The sequence below is a fragment of the Amyelois transitella genome, chromosome 28 (assembly GCF_032362555.1).
Source record: "Amyelois transitella isolate CPQ chromosome 28, ilAmyTran1.1, whole genome shotgun sequence".
Classification (NCBI taxonomy): Eukaryota; Metazoa; Arthropoda; class Insecta; order Lepidoptera; family Pyralidae; genus Amyelois; species Amyelois transitella.
In genome coordinates, this window is record NC_083531.1 from 2818748 (window position 1) to 2839571 (window position 20824).

Sequence of the window (20824 nt, forward strand, 5' to 3'; positions counted from 1 at the left end):
GTACTTCCCTTCGCAGCAAAAATATGCTTCCTTTCTCACCATACAATATCACTTTTTTTTGTTTAATATAAAAATCATTAGTCGTAAACTTATAGCCATTGAAAATAAAATTATTTATTATTAGATCACAAAATTAGTTTAATTATCTTGAATAGCGTTCAGACCGTTACAAAACACCTATTTACCTCCCTTTTAGCGCTTGAAAATATAATTAACGCCTTTGTATCTCTACTGTACCGCTTAAGGAGTCAGTTGACGCTTATTTACCCCTCTTGTATCGCTAAGAGATCCTGTTACCGCTATAATAACTTTCTTATAGCACTAATTGTACCTCTTAGCCAATTACCATAACTCTTGTATACCGTCATTATACAACCTTAAGTAATATAAAAATTGTGCCCAATTCGGGGGTAAAGTAGGGTTAGAGCGCGCTCTAACACTAATTTGTTACACCCATAAACCACTTTAGAATCTAGTTAGCGCTTTTATAGACTTATTATAAATCTTACTTTAGCGCCTAATTGTTACTTGGGATCTTAATATTCCGCGCCAAATTACATTAAAAAGATTTTTTAAAAATAAAATTATTTCTTCTATGGCATCTAACGTGTTATGCATTAATGAATTATGCTTTCTTTTACATATGCGACATGAACTTTTAGAATGACACATAGCAGTAATATGGCCACTGCGCAAGCAATTTTTGCAAAGTTTCAACCGTGCAATTTCAGAAATCCTATCATCAATTGTCAAGCCCTTTAGCCTTTCACATTTACTTTCATTACAACAAGGACATTTATCATTATAAGATTTATCTTTACATGATAATATGAAAGATCTCGTATGTCTAGATTGATTAAAATTAGATTTTTCGGCTTTGTCAGACCGATTGATATGAGCTGTTTCTGGAACATCTGCCCGGCACCGTAAAAATTAATAAAAATTATCCAATGTAGGCAGCTCAGTAGTGTCCTCATGCTCCTCGGCAAGTAAGTGTGCTGTTGTGGAGTCTAACTTAGCAGAGACTATGTACATTATGAGTGTGTCCCACTTATCAGTTGGTTGACCGAGAGTGTTCAGCGCTCTCAAATGTTTAGAAACGTGACCAATTATAAACTTTAATGATTTGTTTGACTCTCTTGGCGAGTTATCTATGTTGAGCAAAGCTCTCAAATGATTGTTAATTAATATGTTGTTATTATTAAAACGTTTGCACAATAACTCCCAAGCAGCTTCATAATTGTTACTAGTGAATTCAATAGTTTTTAAAGTTACAGATGCGCTGCCTTCTAATGCTGAGAATAATGGAATTTATTAATCAAAGGAATATTATTATTGTTGTGTATCATTGACACAAAACTATTTTTAAATTTCAACCATGTTAAATAGTTGCCATCAAATGTAGGCAATTTAATAGTAGGCAGTTTGATTGCATTTTGTGGACTCGAGTGACTATGGCTGATTGTCTATATCACAAACCGCACCAGATTTGTTGTTGGTTGTGTCCAGGATTGCTTGCCCTGTTGCGAGCAATGACAAAATCTGCGATTCTATAGTGTCTTTTTCTTCAATTTCTTTGTCTAAGTCAGAAGACAATTCATCAATCTCATTTTGAATTACTTCATACTCAGAAATTAAATTTTGATTAATAAGCTTGTACATACAAACTAGATGCACGCGTGTCGTTAAGATTAGGATGAGATGTGCAATTGCTATGAAATATGCACACAGAAGCTATAGGTACATGGACACATGTAACTCATAACACGCGGCGTGATAAGAAAATTGTAGGTCTGTAGGCAATGCTAGATAAAAATGCGTGATAAACAAATGCACTGTATGATTATAATTATGTTAATTATTGTGTTATGCTTAAATTCCGCTGTTAATAATATAAAATATGTATTTATGTACATGGGTCAATCAACTTTTAAGTGTCCAAGTCACAAATTTTTCATGTTTTAAAAAAGAAAACTATTTTGCTTATTTAAAAGTCTTAGCATAGCATCGAGCAATGCACTTTTGCTTATTATTTGTTGATTTTTGGCTTGTAATTGCACTGAAGTCTTATTAAATCAGTCACCTGGACGACTAGTTCAGTATTTTTTTTACATAGTAAAATGTACTTAATGTTAGAGCAAACACTATGAATAAGTAAAAGAGTGTACATTTTACAAGTTTTAAGCATGACATTCTTTATTGCACGCTTAACTTGACAAATATTTTAGGAAATAGTGTCTCTGGGACAACCACCATTCTTGCATTTTGTGAAAAGTTTTATTAAAATATTTAAATCCTTCAAATAATTCAAAACCAACAACACTGTTGGTTTATTTTGTAATTAACTACACATGAATAAAAAATAAACAAACAATTTCCCAGTATTATTTATTAAAAATAAATATATTTGTGTCCTTTTCTTGCGGACATTATAGTTGTCCAGTGAATTTATTGGTTGTCCAAAGGAAGAGATAATTAGGAAATTAATCAAAATTAGGTATAATAAAACACTTGAAATTCATCAAAACAAAATTATATTTTACCTTCCAACAATTTTAATCAAAGTTTAACAACAATAATCACTTTCTTATCCGTAAAACCTTTGGACTGTATTATACCTACTAGTCAAGTTAAAGATATTATACGAGTATGAATCAGTCATAGTTATTATCAACCTTTTTATAATCTAGTAAACAATAATTAACACAACCATTTGAATCAATTTGCTTACAACTAATTAAGTCAGACTTAAAAATATTTTGAACACAATCATAATTTTCATATCTTTCTCATCTTATTTTCATTTTTCATCTACTAATTCGTTAAAAAAACATTTCGATTAAGTTATAATATCTGCATCTAGCAATATTGAAAAAATATTTGAACCCAAGCCTCATGTATCAGTCATGTATTCGTAATTTAAAAATTAAATTATTTCTCAAAAATGTTAACGTTAGATGAAAATTTATAGTAATTTATACCTCTTTTACACTGTAGCTCCGGCATGGGTAACTACCTTACAATATCATCATAAGCTACGTACGATATGTCATTCTCATTAATTACAAACGGATTTCCTCCTTTCACGCATTTGAGAAATGTTACCTTAATTTCACCGTCGTCTTCTATATCGTCTTGAGCAATGCACGCATAGGTATGGTACGATTTCCTTTTGGTGTCATGAACTTTAACTAGTAAAAAATTGCCTTTTACAGGTAAATTGCTACGTTGCCCTGAGCTTGAAGGTTGTGATGAAGATAGAAAAGTTACAACTTTATTGTCCTTCCAAGTAACTGCTGTCAAATCAATACCGTAAAATTCAGTCATCTGCTCTTCATAAGTTCCACGAGGAACAGATTTCTTCATCATTGTTTTTTTGTCCGGCAGTTTACAGTTCACTAGCCTGTTAGATTGCACAGTACCTAGGCTATAGATTCCTTGTTTGGCAAGATAGGTAACTAAAGGTACAGAGGTGTAAAAATTATCAAAATAAATTATATGATTTATATGCATTGGGACACCTCTAGCAAGCCGGACTACAACATTTCCCACTGGCCCAAAATCTGGTTCATCTGGAAGCCGTTCATTCTCTTGGCCAGTATATATTTCAAATTTATGAGCATAACCTTTCACGCTGCACATCACATATAATTTAAACCCCCACTTATGGGGCTTATTAGGTAAATACTGCTTCATGAAGTGTGCCACTTTTGTGGCACACATCTGTTCATCAATTGAGAGTTTTTGTTCCATAGGAACTAAAGCAAATTTCTCATTTAGATGGCTAATTATAGGCCTTATCTTATGGAGCCTATCATGTTGTGGGTGTTCCTTGGGTAAATGTTTCTCGTTATTGTTGAAATGTAGAAATCTACGAATAGTCTCAAATCGGTTGACAGTCATTATGTCCTTGATTGGTTGAAAACCTACAGTATTTGACCAGTATAGCCGTACATTGGGATATTTTATAACAGACATGTATATCAGTATCGCCATAAATTTCTTACCTCAGTTTCAGATAAATTTAATGGTTTAGTCACATTTTTTGAACGGAATACAAATTAGACTCTTCCACAATCCTTTGAACTATTTCTGATGTAATAAAATGTGAAAAAATACTATAGGGAGTACCAGTAGTAGCCTCATCCTTCAGTTCAGGTGGGTATGTAGTGTCTCCATGAAAAGCTGTCTGGTCAGAATTCAAAACAATTTTTTTTACCTTCCATACGAGTCCTCTCATAGTTGCTTGACTTGTTGAGGGGAATGGAACCTGTGGCACTTGATCATTTGCTGTAGCTTCATATAAATGAAACACGTAAGTTGACAGTTAACGAACGACTAATTTATTTGAAAGACATTAGACAGAGGGTACAGATACACAAATATAACAGTAGATGGCGTTACTCTACTCATTTTTGATATTCGTTTCAACACCCTCACTATATCAAAATCACAAATAACCCTGTGACCTCTATAAAACTGTGTAATAACAAACGTACCTTCGAAAACCAAATAATTACACTGCAAAGCAAATACACAATTTTCATCCGCTCCAAAATTACGATCGGCTTTGATTTGTCAAAATCAATTTAAATTTGACAGTCGTGAAGAAAAAAAGTGTGTTGCCACTCGATTAAATATATCACCATGATAGTAATAATCCTGCAACAGCATGCATTGAACTCATACTAATAATTTTATGGTCATTTGAATGGTATGTTGCAGTTTTACTACTTTATGCATTTAAGGGTAGTACTGGATTATCTTTCCAAGGTTTTGCGTGGTCTTTAAAATGAGAAAACCAATCGACAAATAAAGAACTGAATCTGACACCATTCCTATAGAGGAAGGTGGGGCTCCATCCAAAAGCTCGGCCTTCACACGTTTGCGTGGAAATATGAAGGCTGGTGGTATAAAACTCCCTGCTGCATTAACGGCATTCACGAGGGTTACATTGATGCTACATTCAGCACTAGAAATCTTGTTGACGCAACGCTTCCCTTTTATAGATATCACCTTCGGAGCTTTATTTGGCACTGTGGAAATTACGGTTTCGTCTATATTATAAATTGCATGAGGTGGGAACTTGTATGTGTCTAACAATTTCGCCAGATTTTCGAAAGAGCGATCGCATTGGGGCTTATTAAAGCCTATTGCAAGAGCGACGCTGGTGGAAGTAGGTGCTCGTAACGACAAATCTGGGTGCCGTTTCAAAAATGGTCGGAACCACTCTGTACCAGCCATTTTTTTTTTCTTTATTGAAACCATGTTCTAATCCATTCTTTTCAGCAAAAAAAATTTAAAAAATTTCTCTGTCATGTCTGTGGACGTGCTGGCATAAGCTTTGTTTTCTTCTTTTAATATATTTGATATGTTTGCACTCGTATGACGCTCATCATAATTTATGCATCCAAGTACTGCCGATTGAAGTTTCGTATTTTCATCTATAAAATGAGCTACAATGGCTATAAAACCTCCATTATTCTTAGACGTCCAACCATCGGTACTGAGAGAGAACAAAGTTACAGCTTGCACTTTATTTAATACATCGGCTTTTATTTCTTCATGTATCCTCGATATTAAATTTTCTGATAAAGTTTTTCTTGATGGGAGTTGGTAGCCTGGGCAATGAGAAACCAATTCGATGAGTTTTCGCATCTCTGTTTCTTCTACTATTCGCAAAGCGTGATGACCTTTGGTAACCATCTTGACAACTTGTTTGTCTATTTGTTCAACCTTTCGGATAGGCGGTGGTCTACGAATGTATTCATTCATTGTTTGTTGGGATTCTGCTACGTTGGAAGAAAACGAAATATTGTTACCCGAATTGGATGTGGATTGGTTAGATTGAACTGAATTTAAAACTGATATAATTGACGGATTTGTGGTTGTCGTTCAACTTTTAATGGAATCAAAGCGTGTTTTGTTTTCATGTGCCAATTTAAGTTTCCATTTGAGCCTCCTGCAATACTTATTAACGTCGAACAGTACACAAAAAAACTATGTTTTCATTTTGTTGACATCTTTGTAGGTAAGACTAGGTTAGGTTATAATCTAAAACACAACACAATTACCCAATATTTAATTGAATTGCACTTATCCAAAATCTAAATAAATATACAAGCCAAAGAAACATTTACAAAATACATTTACCTGTTAACAATAAATTATAATACGAGTATCGTCACCAAACCGCCACGCGCGCTCAGTGGTGAACAATACAGTAGTGCCGCTCCGACCGAGCGCCGTAACTAAGGAGCGACGAGTCTGCGAACTAGTTCCCGCAGTTCGTCCATCATATCGCTCTTCCGAACTAGGTCGTTCGCGAACTACACAAGGCTATTATATTAATAAAATATAAATGAAATGCGTCGTGTCGTGCTGCATACGCAGCCGGTGTGTGTCAACAGCCTTTACTCCTGAGATGATATTGCTACACATCATCTACCGCCCACCACGGGCTGCCCACAATTGTCTCACGAGGTTTGCTCTAGCTTCTATACCCCTTTGCAGCTCTATAGAAGCTCCACCTCTCCAGTGCCGGATTAAGCCAGCTCGGGGCCTGTAGCAAATTCTGTCAAGAGGTTTGCTATAGTTTCTCAATTTGAAGGGTATTAAATAAAACAAAACTATTACAAATAAACTTTTCTGCATTTCATATGGGCAAATTTAGAGATAACACTTTCACTATCGACTTCTTTAAGCAAATTATACTCTATATTCATCAAAGTAAGGTGATTAAGACGTTCTTGGCCCATCGTGTTTAACTCGTTTTAATACGTTTTAACGTTGAAAAAGAACGCTCGCCACTGCAGTTAGTTATCATGAGAGACAAGTAAATGCGCAAGGCAATTTCTACGCTTGGGACACACGATTCTAAGGAATTATTTAATAAAAGTTTATAAAATTGCAGTTCCAGAAACTTTGGTTTTTTGCTATCAATAACAGTAGTCACATCTGTTTTCAGCAGTTCAGCGAACTGCACTAATTCGTCGCCTAAGCTATTCTCCAAATCATCTTCGTAAGCACTGACCATACGTGAGGCGTTTTCCAAAATCTCTTCTGTTGTAAGGGATTTTAGCTGTCGAAATATTCCAAAAAACACCAGTTATTTTATGATATGCTTCCATACGTGTAGTTAAAGCAGACAGTACGTTATCAATAATAACAATAAACACCTGAATTTCAAAACGTTGTCCAGGTGTTTGATTTTCAACAAAGTCGTCGAGTGTAGTAGAGCCAGTGAACCAAATTTAAGGAATGTGCAAGACAGGGAATGCAAATAAGTAAATGCTTTATTGTTCAATAAAGGAGTACATTATAAATATGTATATAAACATGTGTGTATTCTAAATTAACTTCATAGCCAATTCAAGACTCGAGAAATAATTTATTGAGCTTATTTTTGAAGGAATTAGAATAAGAAGAATGTATTCTGCGTACTTATTTATTTCCTTAATTCGTGCTTGTAAGCCGCTGTATTTCCTACTCATGTTGCTGGCATTATCATAGCTTTGCCCACGACAATCTTTGAAATCAATGCCACTCTCACTTAAGAAATCTAATAAACTTTGAGCGAATTGTTCAGCAGTATGACCTTCCATGTCTAAGAACTTAACGAATCATTCCACTGGTCCAGATGGTAGAACATAGCGCACTATCAGAGTCAGTTGGTCTACATGCGATATATCTGGAGTAGAATCCAATGAAACTGAGAAGTATTTGCATCTCTTAATTTCGCAAATTATTTGATCCAGTATGCTTGATGCAATTAGATGAATAAATTCCTCACAAGTTTTTGTTGATAAATATGACGTATGTCCTTTTCCTTTATTAGCATAACTTTGAATATGTTGAGCCATAAAAGCGTCAAATTGGGCTATTAATTCTAATAAGCCTCCAATAATTTTGCTCAGTCTCAATTTGGCTCACAAGTTGAGAATCAACACGCGTATTGTTGTTTTTGAGATTTACCTGCGAAATTATGGCTTGTCTACATACTATGTGGAGTGCTTTCTTCATGTCTTGTCAACAAATTGTGCGCATTCTTCCAGTCATCTAATCCATCTTTCGTAAACCGTGGTGACGATGTATCTGAATTCGTAACTTTGCAAACAAAACAGAAAAGTCGTCCTTTGTTTTCCGAATAACACAACCAGTCTCTGACGTGAGTTTTATTGGTTATTTTATGTTTATAGCTGAAAAATGACTTTTGGCAGAATCGTGGCTTATTTTCTTTTTCGTAAATTTTCTTTAATGACAAAAAATCACTATGCATATGTTGCAGTTCGCTGCTTCCTTTTGCAACCCCATAATCTCTATCGAAGTTGCTCGGCCATTCACCAATATCGTTGGAGTATATTTTACTTTCGTTTTGTTTTAGACTTGAAACTGTAGTGAAATTAAATTCATGCAATAATATACCATCGACTACTGTTTGGCTTGAACATGACGACTGGATCAAGAGGACTGGCTGTGCTTTTAACTTCTCTTTGGCTAGAGCATGATATAACTTAATTAGAAGAAATTGCTGTCTCTTCAACTACAGCACCAGTTGTAGAAAATTAGGTTTCATTAGAAACAGTAGTAGTACCACTGTCGACGCCCGCCTTTTGAAGTCTTCGTGGTTGTAGAGCGGGGTAGACATCTAATATTTTCTTGTATGTGAATCCGCCGTGATATACCTCGTGGCGATGTCCGATTGTTGTAGCGGAAGAAAGAGAAGTGGACGATGCGAGCCGCGCGAGTCAAGTAGCGGCCAGTGGGTTGGTTTAAAAAAAAACAACTTTAATTTCGACCGGCAGAGTAACTGCACTGTTTATTGATTCAAAATACAATATTCAACTTAATACTACTTATATATTACAATTCTGCTGAATTAGTCACCTACTTCATTGTTTCGCAACATTATCGAATAACGCCGACTACTTTATTTCTTACTGCTTAGTAGTCTGAATTGAGGGGGTTTACTACCCTTAACTCCCGTGTTACGAGGTCGTCTCCGCCCGCGCATCCCGCAGTGTCCCCCGCTGTGTTTCCCTCTTAGGAATGGCTCCCATATGTTGGGGAGCCGTGACAACCACTATTATATGTATAGTGAAGATACAACTTCTGTATGTTTTGCTTTATTTTCAGTAGATTCAGCAACATCACTCTGAATATTAAAAAAGTCGAACAGCTTACGTGTTTTTGATAAAACAGCTTCGTTCTTTTTTCCTTTTCGTCTTTTGCTCTAAGCATAGCGCCGACCGGTATCTCTAGATCTGCTGCTCGTGTTACCTACGGTTAGACAAATATTTTTTTAATTAATTGTTTATCTCTGTACATTTATTTATCCAAAGTTATAAATAAAAAAAAAATAACTTGACAAATGCTATTTATTTGTATTAAATGACTTACAAAAGTTTTATAAAAGAAATCAAATTTAATACGACATAAAAATAATAAAATATTCAAAAATTTTGCATGGAATAATATTTTTTTTAAAGGACATTAAATGTAACGTTTTTACTGTTTATGTGTACATTAAATGTAACTTTTTTACTGTTGTCTTTTTTCTTATTGTTTAATAGTCGATAGAACCCTATTTTATTTGATCGGGTTGTTACGACTAGCTCGTTCGATGACAATATCAGGGGATTCCCCTGTTAGTTTTGCAGTGCTACCAACTTCGCGTGTAGCGCAGTGCAAGCAGTACAACACAACTTTTGGTGTAGCCAGCGCTCAGTTGTAGAAACGTGGTAAAATTTTAAATTATTGTTGTAGATTTTGATACCAACGTTTCTCGTGGTAGATACGTGTATTTTTTTAGGTACGTGTATTATAAATTGATATTTTTTACGGTCAGACAGGTATTAAACCGCGGGGCCCGTAGCATTTGCTACACTTGCTACGTTGCTAATCCGGTACTGCACCTCTCTCTTGCTGTGCAGGTTCTAAAACAAATCTCGGTATGCTGATGTTGTCAGGGTTCTCATCTTCCATTATTAAACGAGCCCGGTTACACATATTGTGGAGCACGCAGCAAGCATTTATGATTTTTGCTGCAACATCAGGGTGGTAATGTAATAATACTCTATGCCCCAACAAACATCTACAACGATTTTTGAGCACTCCAATAGTTCGCTCAACTGTGTTGCGTGCTGTCACATGCATTTTAGTATAATGCTCCTCTGGAGAACCTGCAGTAGCATCCATGATCGGCGTCATCATATATTCCCTTTGTGCATACCCATAATCCCCTCAAATAATAGTGTTATTTACAAAATGTACATAATAAAGTATGGTAAATTTACCTATGTCAATATAAAAAAAAATATTTACCAAGTAAAGCCACAGATTCACTAGCATTAATCAATTGTATGAGATGATCTTTTATTGGATGCTGGTTCCAGATAAAACATATGTGATGCACCTCCAAATGCTGCATCTACACTTAATATATTTAAGTCCGCGTCACAGATCTGTAACAAAAATAAATTAAAAATAAATAAATAAGTGTTTTCAGCAGGACGTACTATTGCCACATGGGTTCCATCTATGCATCCTATTACTCAAGGAATGCGAAATTTTTCATTAAACCTACAACAAACACAGATATTAACACACGTTTATCTGCCAAATAAAATAAATTGTCATGTCTTAAACACAATTTACACACCTTCTTTTAAAAACATTGCGTTCTTGAACGGTATGAGAAAATTTTATGTATTTATGCAGGATTGTCGGGTGATTGAATGCTGACATGGGAGTACCTAGTGAATATTATACTAGGCGTTGGTAGCTGCCAGTTGCATAGAATGAAAGTGCTACTAGTATCTGTAGACCAAAACCTTTCTTCTTTTAGGTGCTTGCATCAAGGGTTTTAGCTCTTGATATAAATAATGGAACAATGCCTTGACACGATAATTTCGCTTAAATTCGTCATCACTCATAGCAAGTGCAATATCGGCGTACCGAGCAATCCTACGCAAATTACTCGTTTCTCGCAAATCCTTTCTACAGGCATCACTGAAAATTACACTTTGCAACACCAAATGAGCCATTGTATGCACTTTTTTACAAGTAAAATTTATACGCAATTTTCACTAAGTTACTATTTCCTTATTGTGATTATCACAATAAATATCCAAGACTAACACAAGTTCAACGCAATGTCGAGCTGTCAAAATGGCTTCAAGAGTAACGAATTCCAAGTTCCAGAACACAATCTCAATATTAATTACTTCACTCAATATCCGCCCGATTTCGCCCCAACGTGGCGCTAGTGTGAAATTCAAGAGTGCCAAATGACGTTTCTTACATTAAGATTGGCATTGTATATTGTCATTGTGAGTCGAGAGTAAGCCTACAGGTCCCCTCGTCCCCTCACCCTGCGTAAATACACGAACGCGCGAAAAAGTTCGTTCCTAAGCAAACGATTTCAATATATTTTTTTTTAAATGTACCCCAGGATTCTAGGGTTAATATGGGGAGATGCGAACCAGTCGGGGTGGCGTGGGGTGGATAAGGCGGGGCAGATGCTCTATTGTAGCCTTCTATGCGCGAACATGTTCAAACTTGCACAGACGATGTGACACCATGACGGTGTGACACTCTCAGGGCCCTCGTGTGATTGATTCGTACGACACATATTTTTTAGTTTATCGAAATAAAAGTGTTTTAAGCAAGTTTTCTTCTTATTTTCTCGATTTGTTTAGTACGTGTTTAATATACAAATGAAACTTGTATTAGTTTGGATGGGAGTTTATTCGCATTACGGTTCGAGTTTCTGTGTTGATCAATGTTAGGTATTGTATCTCTCTCTCTCTATTTACATATAGACCAAGTCACATGTATGCATGTGATTTGGCTGTATAATGCATAGGCGGATTTGTTTGTTTTATATCTAAATAATTGTCCATTACAACAGTTCTATATATGGCGTTAGAGCTGTCTTGGTTCATATTGGCACTCCCATGACCTTCCACTACAACAGTTTCATAGATCGCGTTAGAGCTGTCTTGGCTCATATTGGCACTCTCATGACCTTCCACTACAACAGTTCCATAGATCGCGTTGGAGCTGTCTTGGCTCATATTGGCGCTTTCATGATGTTCTTCTGCACCAGCTTCATAGTTGTTAATCACGTTAGACCTGCCTTTGCTCGTATTGACGCTTCCATGATCTTCCAAGTTAGTCACATGAGACCTATTTTGGCTTGTAAGTTGTAATTGTGCTTGATTTATGCGCAAGTAAGGCTTCCAATCCCGCAGCCTGAATTCAATCTCGGTATTTGCGGTCTACAAATTTTACAACTCTCCTTAACAGAACTCATGTTCGCCTTAGGAGCTTGAAGGTGACATGAAGAAGCGCTGGCAGGCTCAGTTGCGAGAGGAAGCTCTGCTAGTACAGCCTGCAACTCTTCCATCCTTGTGATTTTGCGTTTGGAGCCATTCCCACATACCACTACAATCCGGCCATCGCTTGTCCAGCAGCCTTTGATGCCCAAGATTTTTCGTGTCTCAATGAATACAGCATGACGTGCAGTTGTAAGGAATTCAGACACAGTGAGACCACTTCCTTTGAGCGATTTTTTGGCAGCCCATACTTTATTCCGGCTGCTACAGTCAGTAAAGCGTAGCAATATGGGCCTGGGTTTGTCGGGATGATTATTCTTGCCCAAGCGCACTACTGATAGTGACTGGTTGACAAGTCAGACAGACAAAGTTGTGTTTATTAATTGTTTGACATGGTTTTTCCTTTGTTGCCTTCACGTGATTTTCACATCATCACATGTTTTAGGAAGTCAACAAACAACTCTTCTGTCATCCAACCTGATTGATTACTACCTCCTTTACAACTAACAGGTCCATCCCGTATGAAATGATCTTGGAAGTGACCTTGCGGAAAAACAAAGAATGGTGGAACTGAATTGCCTACCGCCGAAGCAGCAGCAGCTACGGTGACTAGTGTGCCTCTTTTAGCTGAGGTAATAGCAGTTAGCACCAACTTGTTTGAATCCTTTTTTAGCAACAACTTTGGTTGGTTATGGCACCGTTGTAAACCCAGTTTCACCCATGTTCACCCATATTTCATGTGGCTGAATATTATTTCGTTTAAATACCAATTCAAGGTTATCGACAAAACTTTTGACATTATGTGGATTTAAAGCTCGTGGCTCGAGCCAAACTAGTGACTTCAAGTGTTCTAATGGATAAGGAAGGGTGTCGCTTCGGCGCCAGCTAGCTTGTTCAATTCCCATGACTTTGGCATCTTCAATTTATTGGATACAGCCACCTTAAATGTTATATTTCGAACTTCAAGGGTGCTGATATATTTCTTTTTCTTTAATGCGCAGCTTTTCTCTCTCGAGTTCAATTTCATCCTCATGTTTTTTTCGGAGAAAATTTCGCTATTCCTCATCGGAAGATCTAAATTGCTGCGTTGCCTGCTCAGTGTGGGAATGTGGTCCGACAAGGCGCCTTCTCGGTGAATGAGCACGGCCTAATGGAGAACCGTGCCGACGACGAGGTGTCTGCCCTCGTTGAGCTGGCTGACGATGAGCTGGTGCAATATCCTCCTGGTGAACTGGCGGTGGCGTCTTCGTCGGTGTTGGTACATGAGGCTGGTCTGACGGTCCAGCCTCATTCCAATCATCATGAACTGATATTTCATTAGCAGGAACATGGTCAGGAATTTCAACATGAGTCACTGAAACAAAAATTGTTTTATACATAAAAATCTCAATTTACTTAGTTACCTTGATATTCAATTTAATTCCTCAAATAATAAATACTAACAAACCTCTTGAAATTTCCCCAACTTCTGGAAATTATAATATTGTAGGGCTCTCTGATGATTCGAGGACGACACGGGGCAATGTTTCAGGTAACGATAACGTCCTGTCAGTATCCCCTGTTACATTTGGTTCCTGTTAAAATAATGTTTAAGTATGTTAAAAAAATAATCCATTTTTTTTTTAAATAAAAGTTGAAAATATTTTATAATTAATTTTTTAATTTTAAAAAAATCCCACTGTCCACTTGGAACCATATCTAAAAAATAAAAAAATGTGCTTCTAAAAAGAGAAACCTCTTGAGTTATAATTATACTAATTGATGACACAGAGAGCTTTTACATTTATAAGTAAGTATTAGGTATGTAAAGAAGGTACAAGAAAAAATGTAACCTGAAAAAACCAGTTTCAGGCACCCCCATCAGACCTGAAGCAGCTTGCGGCCCGAGTATACTGAGGACTCGCTCCTCCAGCTCAGAGAGTCGGATTTGTAAAGCAGGCCCACCACCAGTACCTCTAGCACCCTTATTAATTTTTGCTGCTTTCTTTTTAGTGTTATTTTTTAAGTCGCTCCACACCTTTGAAATGCATTAATACATTAAAGTCAAATATGTTAGGAATGTTAAGTAAAATATTAAGTACCTACCTAAAATAGGTATTACACGAATATACTTACTTTTTTCCATTTCTCTGTTGTTTTTGCTTCACGTAGTAAGCTCAATTAACGTGTTCGAAGCGTATTCAAATTTTAAACAAACAGTTTAGGGATGGCGATTCTTTCCAAAAAAGATCGATTTTTAAATCGATTCGAATCGAAGTCTAATAAATCGATACACAAAAAAATCGAGGTGAAAAGAATCGATTTTGAAAAAATCGATCTTTTTCCGAGTTGCTTATTGAGTCTATGTTTTTAATACAAATACAAACCCATTTACCAATTAAAGGGTTTTTACTACTAAATCAAAGTAACAGGTATTAAAAAAGATATTTATTTCAGTTAAAAATTTAGTTTACATTAAAAAGTTAGTTTATATTTCCCAGTACTCAATATCCAAGCTTTTTAAGAATAATAATCTGTCTAGCCTGCTAGGATCCAAGCGATTACGCTCATCACTTGCGATATTCAATACATACATTCAACCAATTGTAAATAATTTTATGTTCGTATCAAAACAGAAAAAATCGAATCTCGATTTCGAGGGTGAAATATCGATTCAATGGATCGATTAAGAACACAATATCGATTTAAAAAATCGATTTTTTTGGTCTACTTCTTCGATTAATCGATCTCAGATCGCCATGCCTAAAACAGTTACACTTCAGGTACTGAAGTAGGCCTCCGGGCCTCGTCGAATGAATCCTCGGTGGTTCGCGCCAGGCGTAGCAAATCGGCAAAATTATGAAATTCTTCTCTTCGTATTCTTTTCCTAATACGGCTGTGGAGCAACCCGTATGTTATGTCTAGTTGCGCGGACACAGACAGGTCGCCTTTCGGCAGCCGGGCGAGAAGGGCACGAATACGTGATATGAATATGTCCGTATTTTCTTCCTTCTGCGGTTTAGCGAATATTTCCAGATAAATACGATGAGGTGGCCGTCGATCACCAAATGCACTGATGAGATTATTTTTGGCTTCCTGCCATCAGCGCCGGATTAACCCTGTCATGGGCCTGTAGGCACTACAATTTTCGGGCCCCTTTTCTTTACCTATTCTGACTGACTAAATCATGTGATGTATTTTTTTTGCCTTCTACTAGGGTTGCCAACATTTTAGTGTCAAAATATAGTATTTTTTAAGAAAAGCATTTAAAAATATAGTACCTTGCACATAACTATAGTATTTTAGTAGGGAACAATAAAAAAACACCTAAGTTACATTTTACTAATTTATTTTTTATTTTTTACTGGCCAAAAACTATATTTTTTAACAATTTTTTCTCGCCAATAAAAGTGGCAGAAGGTTTATGGCAGTTAATTTTTAAATTACTATAAATGAAAAGCTCATTTTTAGTAGGTATAATAGATATATGTGCTCTGTTGCTTTCTTCACACCATTTCGAATTCATAATCCTTTCTATGAATGCCGAAATAGCGGGAACAGAACGCAGAACTTTGATATAAAATATAGTATTTTCGCGTACTATATAATTATTTCTTCAACAGTATATAGTACGGAGTCCCGAAATATAGTACAATACTATATATTATAGTCCGGTTGGCATCTCTACCTTCTACCCACATTTCTGAATATAATTCCAGATATAGGCATGGATGTCATGACGTCCTAACTCCTATGGGGTCAGACATCGCATGCTCTATCCGTGCTCAACGCGGATTGGTTCCGTGTTAGTACAGAACAGTCTTTCGCGCAGCACACGCTTAGAGTAAGCGTACGTTTGATTTCGCCCTAAGTCTAGGTGTTTTCTATATATAAGTACATGAAAAATTAAACGCTACTCAATAATTTTTAATTTAAAATATATATTTAGCCAAACGCAATAAACAAAGGAAAAAGTGAAGTACAGTTCTGTTAATTTAAATAGGGACTTTTCTAACTTTCTTATATATAAAGTCGTTTACGACTTCTTCGATGTGGACCTTTTCCAATATATCATTTTCAATTGCCATTATCGACAATGAATTTAAACGATGTTGAGACATTGTTGCTCGGAGACAATTTTTTAATAATTTTAATTTTGAAAAATTTCTTTCTCCGGTCGCGTTTGTTATCATCAAACTTCTATAAATTTGCAATGCTATCATAACATTTGGGAAAGCTGATTGAACCATATTATTAAGGATCAATTTATAAGATTTCTCAGCAGCTACAATGTTATCTTTCCCGGCATCCTCCAATTGTAAGACGAAGTACTTGAACTGCACCATCTCGTTTATAAATTCACGCTCAATATCCTCAGAATAAAGGTCACAAAATTTTGTACAAGCCTCTTTGATTTGATCGTCCGTCTTTATTAAGAAATCTGTTAAAAATGCAAATAGAGAGTTAACTTCCTGGTAGCTTTCTAGTCGTCGTGTCAATTCTGAATGCAGCACGTCCAGTACAGGTAAATAAGTTTCGATTTTCAACTTCTCTCTTCCACTGAGTATAGTTTATTTGATTCCTTGCCACCAAGTGGCAGCTTCGTCTTTGAAAAGGAACGATAGCCCTTTTATGATATTAGCATCCGCGACTTGGTCACAATCGCTGTAGGCTTCGACAGCGTCTATGAATGCCTCAACGCTTTATTGAGGTTTGCCCGCGAATGTAGATGTGCAGCGCGCTAGGGTTCCTTGACCTAGCGGAACCGATATTGGAGTGGAGTTTGCCCTCGTTACGGACTCCAGCAAGTCTCTGAATGCTTCGGTTTGAGATCCTGAGATGAGAAAAACCTGGTGTCGGTACGTAGCGTTGGCGATGAAGCGGCGCACAGTGGGAACTTTGACTACTTTTCATCTCATAAATCCATAACTTTTTTGTTAATGATGATATCAACGTTTTTCCTGATAATCTTCGATATATGTACAATTAAATAACATACACTTTATAATTGAAAGTTTATTAATAGTAGTAATAAAACATGTAGAACAAAAATAAGTACATAATTTGTAGACTTACATCTATGTTACAAGAAATATGAATAGAAATAAAATAAAATAACTTCGTCAAATATCAAGACAATATAAAAATATAGCTTAACAGTCACTCAAGAGCTCTATAGTTTCATCAAAAAGTTCCAAATATTTTTTATTGTAAGGTTTTCTCAAACATGAAATACGAGGGGCGTTCAATGTATTCTCGGTATTGAGGTGATATACTAATGTTAAGGGTAATTAAATTATCTCACTAAGTAATAATACTCTTTGAGGGTATACATAAAAAAAATTATTTAATTGTCACCGTTAGTATTCAAGATATCATTGCGAGAAGACAATTTAGATGACTGATTCGACAACGATGAAAAAAATCGAGCATCGCGCTGTGATAAAATTCCTCACAAAACAAGGAAAAACTCAAAAAGTAATTCACGAAGAAATGGTGGCTGTTTACCAAGATTCTGCGCCTTCATTATCTACAATTCAGAAGTGGTCAAGTGAATTTAAACGGGGTAGAGAGAGCATTGAAGACGATCCCCGTGCCGGTGGGCCGGTTAGTGCCGCTACTGAAGAAAACGTCAAATTAGTCGAGAAACTTGTACTCGAAGATGCCCGTGTAAGAGTGAAAATATTATCAGAAAGGACTAAGCTATCCGTAGGTACTATTCACACTATCCTTCATGAGCGTCTGAATTTGTCAAAGGTCAGTGCAAGATGGGTGCCGCGAATGCTCACAGCGCTTCAGAAACAAGTGCGAGTTGACTGTTGCAAGGAGTTTTTGGAGCTTTGTGGTGAAAATCCACAAAGTATTTTCGATCGGATTGTTACTGGTGATGAAACGTGGGTTCATCACTATGACCCTGAGAGCAAGCAAGAGTCTATGCAGTGGCATAGAAAAGGAACAGACCCACCGAAGAAGTTCAAAGTCACCCCGTCCGCAGGAAAGCTCATGGCCACAGTGTTTTGGGATTCCAAGGGAATCTTGCTAATCGAGTACACAAAAAAAGGTCAAAGTATTACTGCTGCATCTTACGCAAACACCCTGCGTAATTTAAAGGAGGCAATTAAAGAAAAAAGACGTGGAAAATTGACCGCAGGTGTCTTGCTGCTTCACGACAACGCTCCGGTCCACAAGGCGCGTATCGCCAAGGCTGCTGTGCAGGAGTGTGGGTTTGAAGAAATCAATCATCCACCCTACAGCCCGGACCTAGCTCCTAGTGATTATTTTCTATTCCCAAATCTTAAAAAAGATCTTCGTGGAAAGCATTTTTCCGACGATGAAGAGTTGAAGGCAGCGATAAACGAACATTTTTCAGGCCACGAAGAAAAATATTTTTTAGAGGGTATCGCAAAGTTACTTTCCCGAACAAATAAGTGTCTTGAGATGGTAGGGGACTATATTGAAAAATAAATTTTATTTAGAATTTTCTGCTGATTATTTCATGCCTATACCGAGAATACATTGAACTCCCCTCGTATATGGATCAGAGGTATATAAAAGTGTGTGTAAAACATCTTCGTTTGTAGCTGTCCTCGAACATTTTCTTGCATGATGAAGCCTGAACTGCCTGTAGTCTTTGTTTCGTGACTCCTGAGCGTCTTCTGAGAGTTGTCCAAGAGGCAAAACTGAGAAATGTCGTATAATACTTTCAACATGTATTAACACCTTGTGCACCGAAGATGGCATATAATACCATTTATATTTATTAACATACAGTTGTGCTGTATCAAATGCATATTGACCAAATTTCGTGGCAATACCTCTACCGCTTGACATAACCTGAAGTATTATATAGAATCGTTTAATTAATTCCTCATCTATACCAGTGATTTCTGATGAACATTGGTAATTTTGAAAAAATCTCCTGCCCGTATTACCATCATTAGTGTTGCTAGTAATTTGCTTTGGTTTATCTATATTTAATCCAAGTTCTTCTCTGAACCTTCTTTGTACATAAGCCTTCTTTTCCTTTTTTAAATTTTGTAAATAAAATAAAATAAATAAATAAAAATATATTTATTGCCAAAAACATTTACATACCGCTGTTACAAACATAACTAATTATCAAGTTTTGATATAAACAATCTTATAATAATAGCACTCATTGAATACTTACATTAACTATGTATACAAACAATGTACGCTAACAGAAGCTTATAAAAATATTATTGTTTTTAACATGACCTAGAATAATGTTGAGGGTAGAAGCAATAAGTTTGGTAACAGCAGATATCGACGGCTACTCCCCGCACTAGTAAAAACTGTGTTGCGGCAGAGTAGTTATCATCGTCCGCAGTGACCATTTTACATTGACCCATGTACGGCTAATAGGCGCTTTACAAAACAGATCTATTTAAAATTGGTTTATGTGGTGACAATAATAGTATGCGCAAGATTGTCAGATAAAGAATATACTTAACAACAGGATATAGTGATGTAATTTAATTAATGGTTCAAATTCTATTACTAGGTAACCAAGTTACTTAATATATTTTGTACCAATAAACTGTTTAAATATATTTACTATGTATATGTACATTGATAAAATAAAAGTATTTACTTATATAAATATTTAGTAATTGTTTACTAATTATACCATATAACTGTAGATTATATATATTTATTAATAAGTATAGTTTAGTATAGAACATATATAAATACACAATACACACATATATATTCTAAATGCGCGGTTTGGTTAGATTTTCTGTAGCTTGATAATCTAACGTTAATAAGTAATTAGTGACCAGTTTTTTGCAAGACCTGAATGTTTCATCCCTAAGAGTTTGAGCAACCACGCTGCCTATTTTATTATATATCCAGGGACCCAAATATGAGAAACAGCTACGAGCAAATCTAGTTCTGGATTGAGGGACCATGTAAACAGTAGCAACCCGCCTGCGTGAGATTACACTGGGAGGTGGAACCTTATGTTGTCTCAAAATGACTTGTTTTACAAATAGTTGACGCACGGTTAAAACTGGAAACACTTTATAAAGTTCAGTTGTTGAATAGTCAAATCTTTTAAAATTTAATATTTTAATAATTGCTCGTTGCGTCCGTTCTATTTTAATAAGATTTGTCTTATTGGCACTTCCCCAGGCTGTAATACCGTACTCCAATAGGGACTGACAAAGTGAATAATAAACTATTTTGTTTGTGGCGTAATCACGTATCTATTTCTATATCTCTCTATTTCTATAATCTTTTTGACGGCCTCTGTGGCGCAGCGGTAGTGCGCTTGTCTGTGTCACCGGAGGTCCCGGGTTCGAATCCCGGTCAGGGCATGATGAGAAACGAACTTTCTCTGATTGGCCTGGGTCTTGGATGTTTATCTATATAAGTATTTATAATAAAATATAGTATCGTTGAGTTAGTATCTCGTAACACAAGTCTCGAACTTACTTCGAGGCTAACTCAATCTGTGTAATTTGTCCCGTATATATTTATAT

General features: G+C 36.2%; 1 protein-coding gene and 1 pseudogene across 1 annotated transcript; both read right to left on the bottom strand.

The window, feature by feature from the left end:
• Positions 1-9839: 9839 nt before the first annotated feature.
• Positions 9840-10746, bottom strand: LOC106141417 (putative nuclease HARBI1; annotated as a pseudogene).
• A 2554-nt stretch (positions 10747-13300) lies between these two features.
• Positions 13301-16405, bottom strand: LOC132903553 (uncharacterized). Its single transcript, XM_060952135.1, has 4 exons — positions 16358-16405; positions 14156-14355; positions 13498-13624; positions 13301-13393 (listed from the first exon to the last, which is right to left on the bottom strand). Exons 1-4 carry the CDS (start codon positions 16403-16405, stop codon positions 13301-13303), a joined length of 468 nt encoding a protein of 155 aa, XP_060808118.1.
• Positions 16406-20824: the final 4419 nt, after the last annotated feature.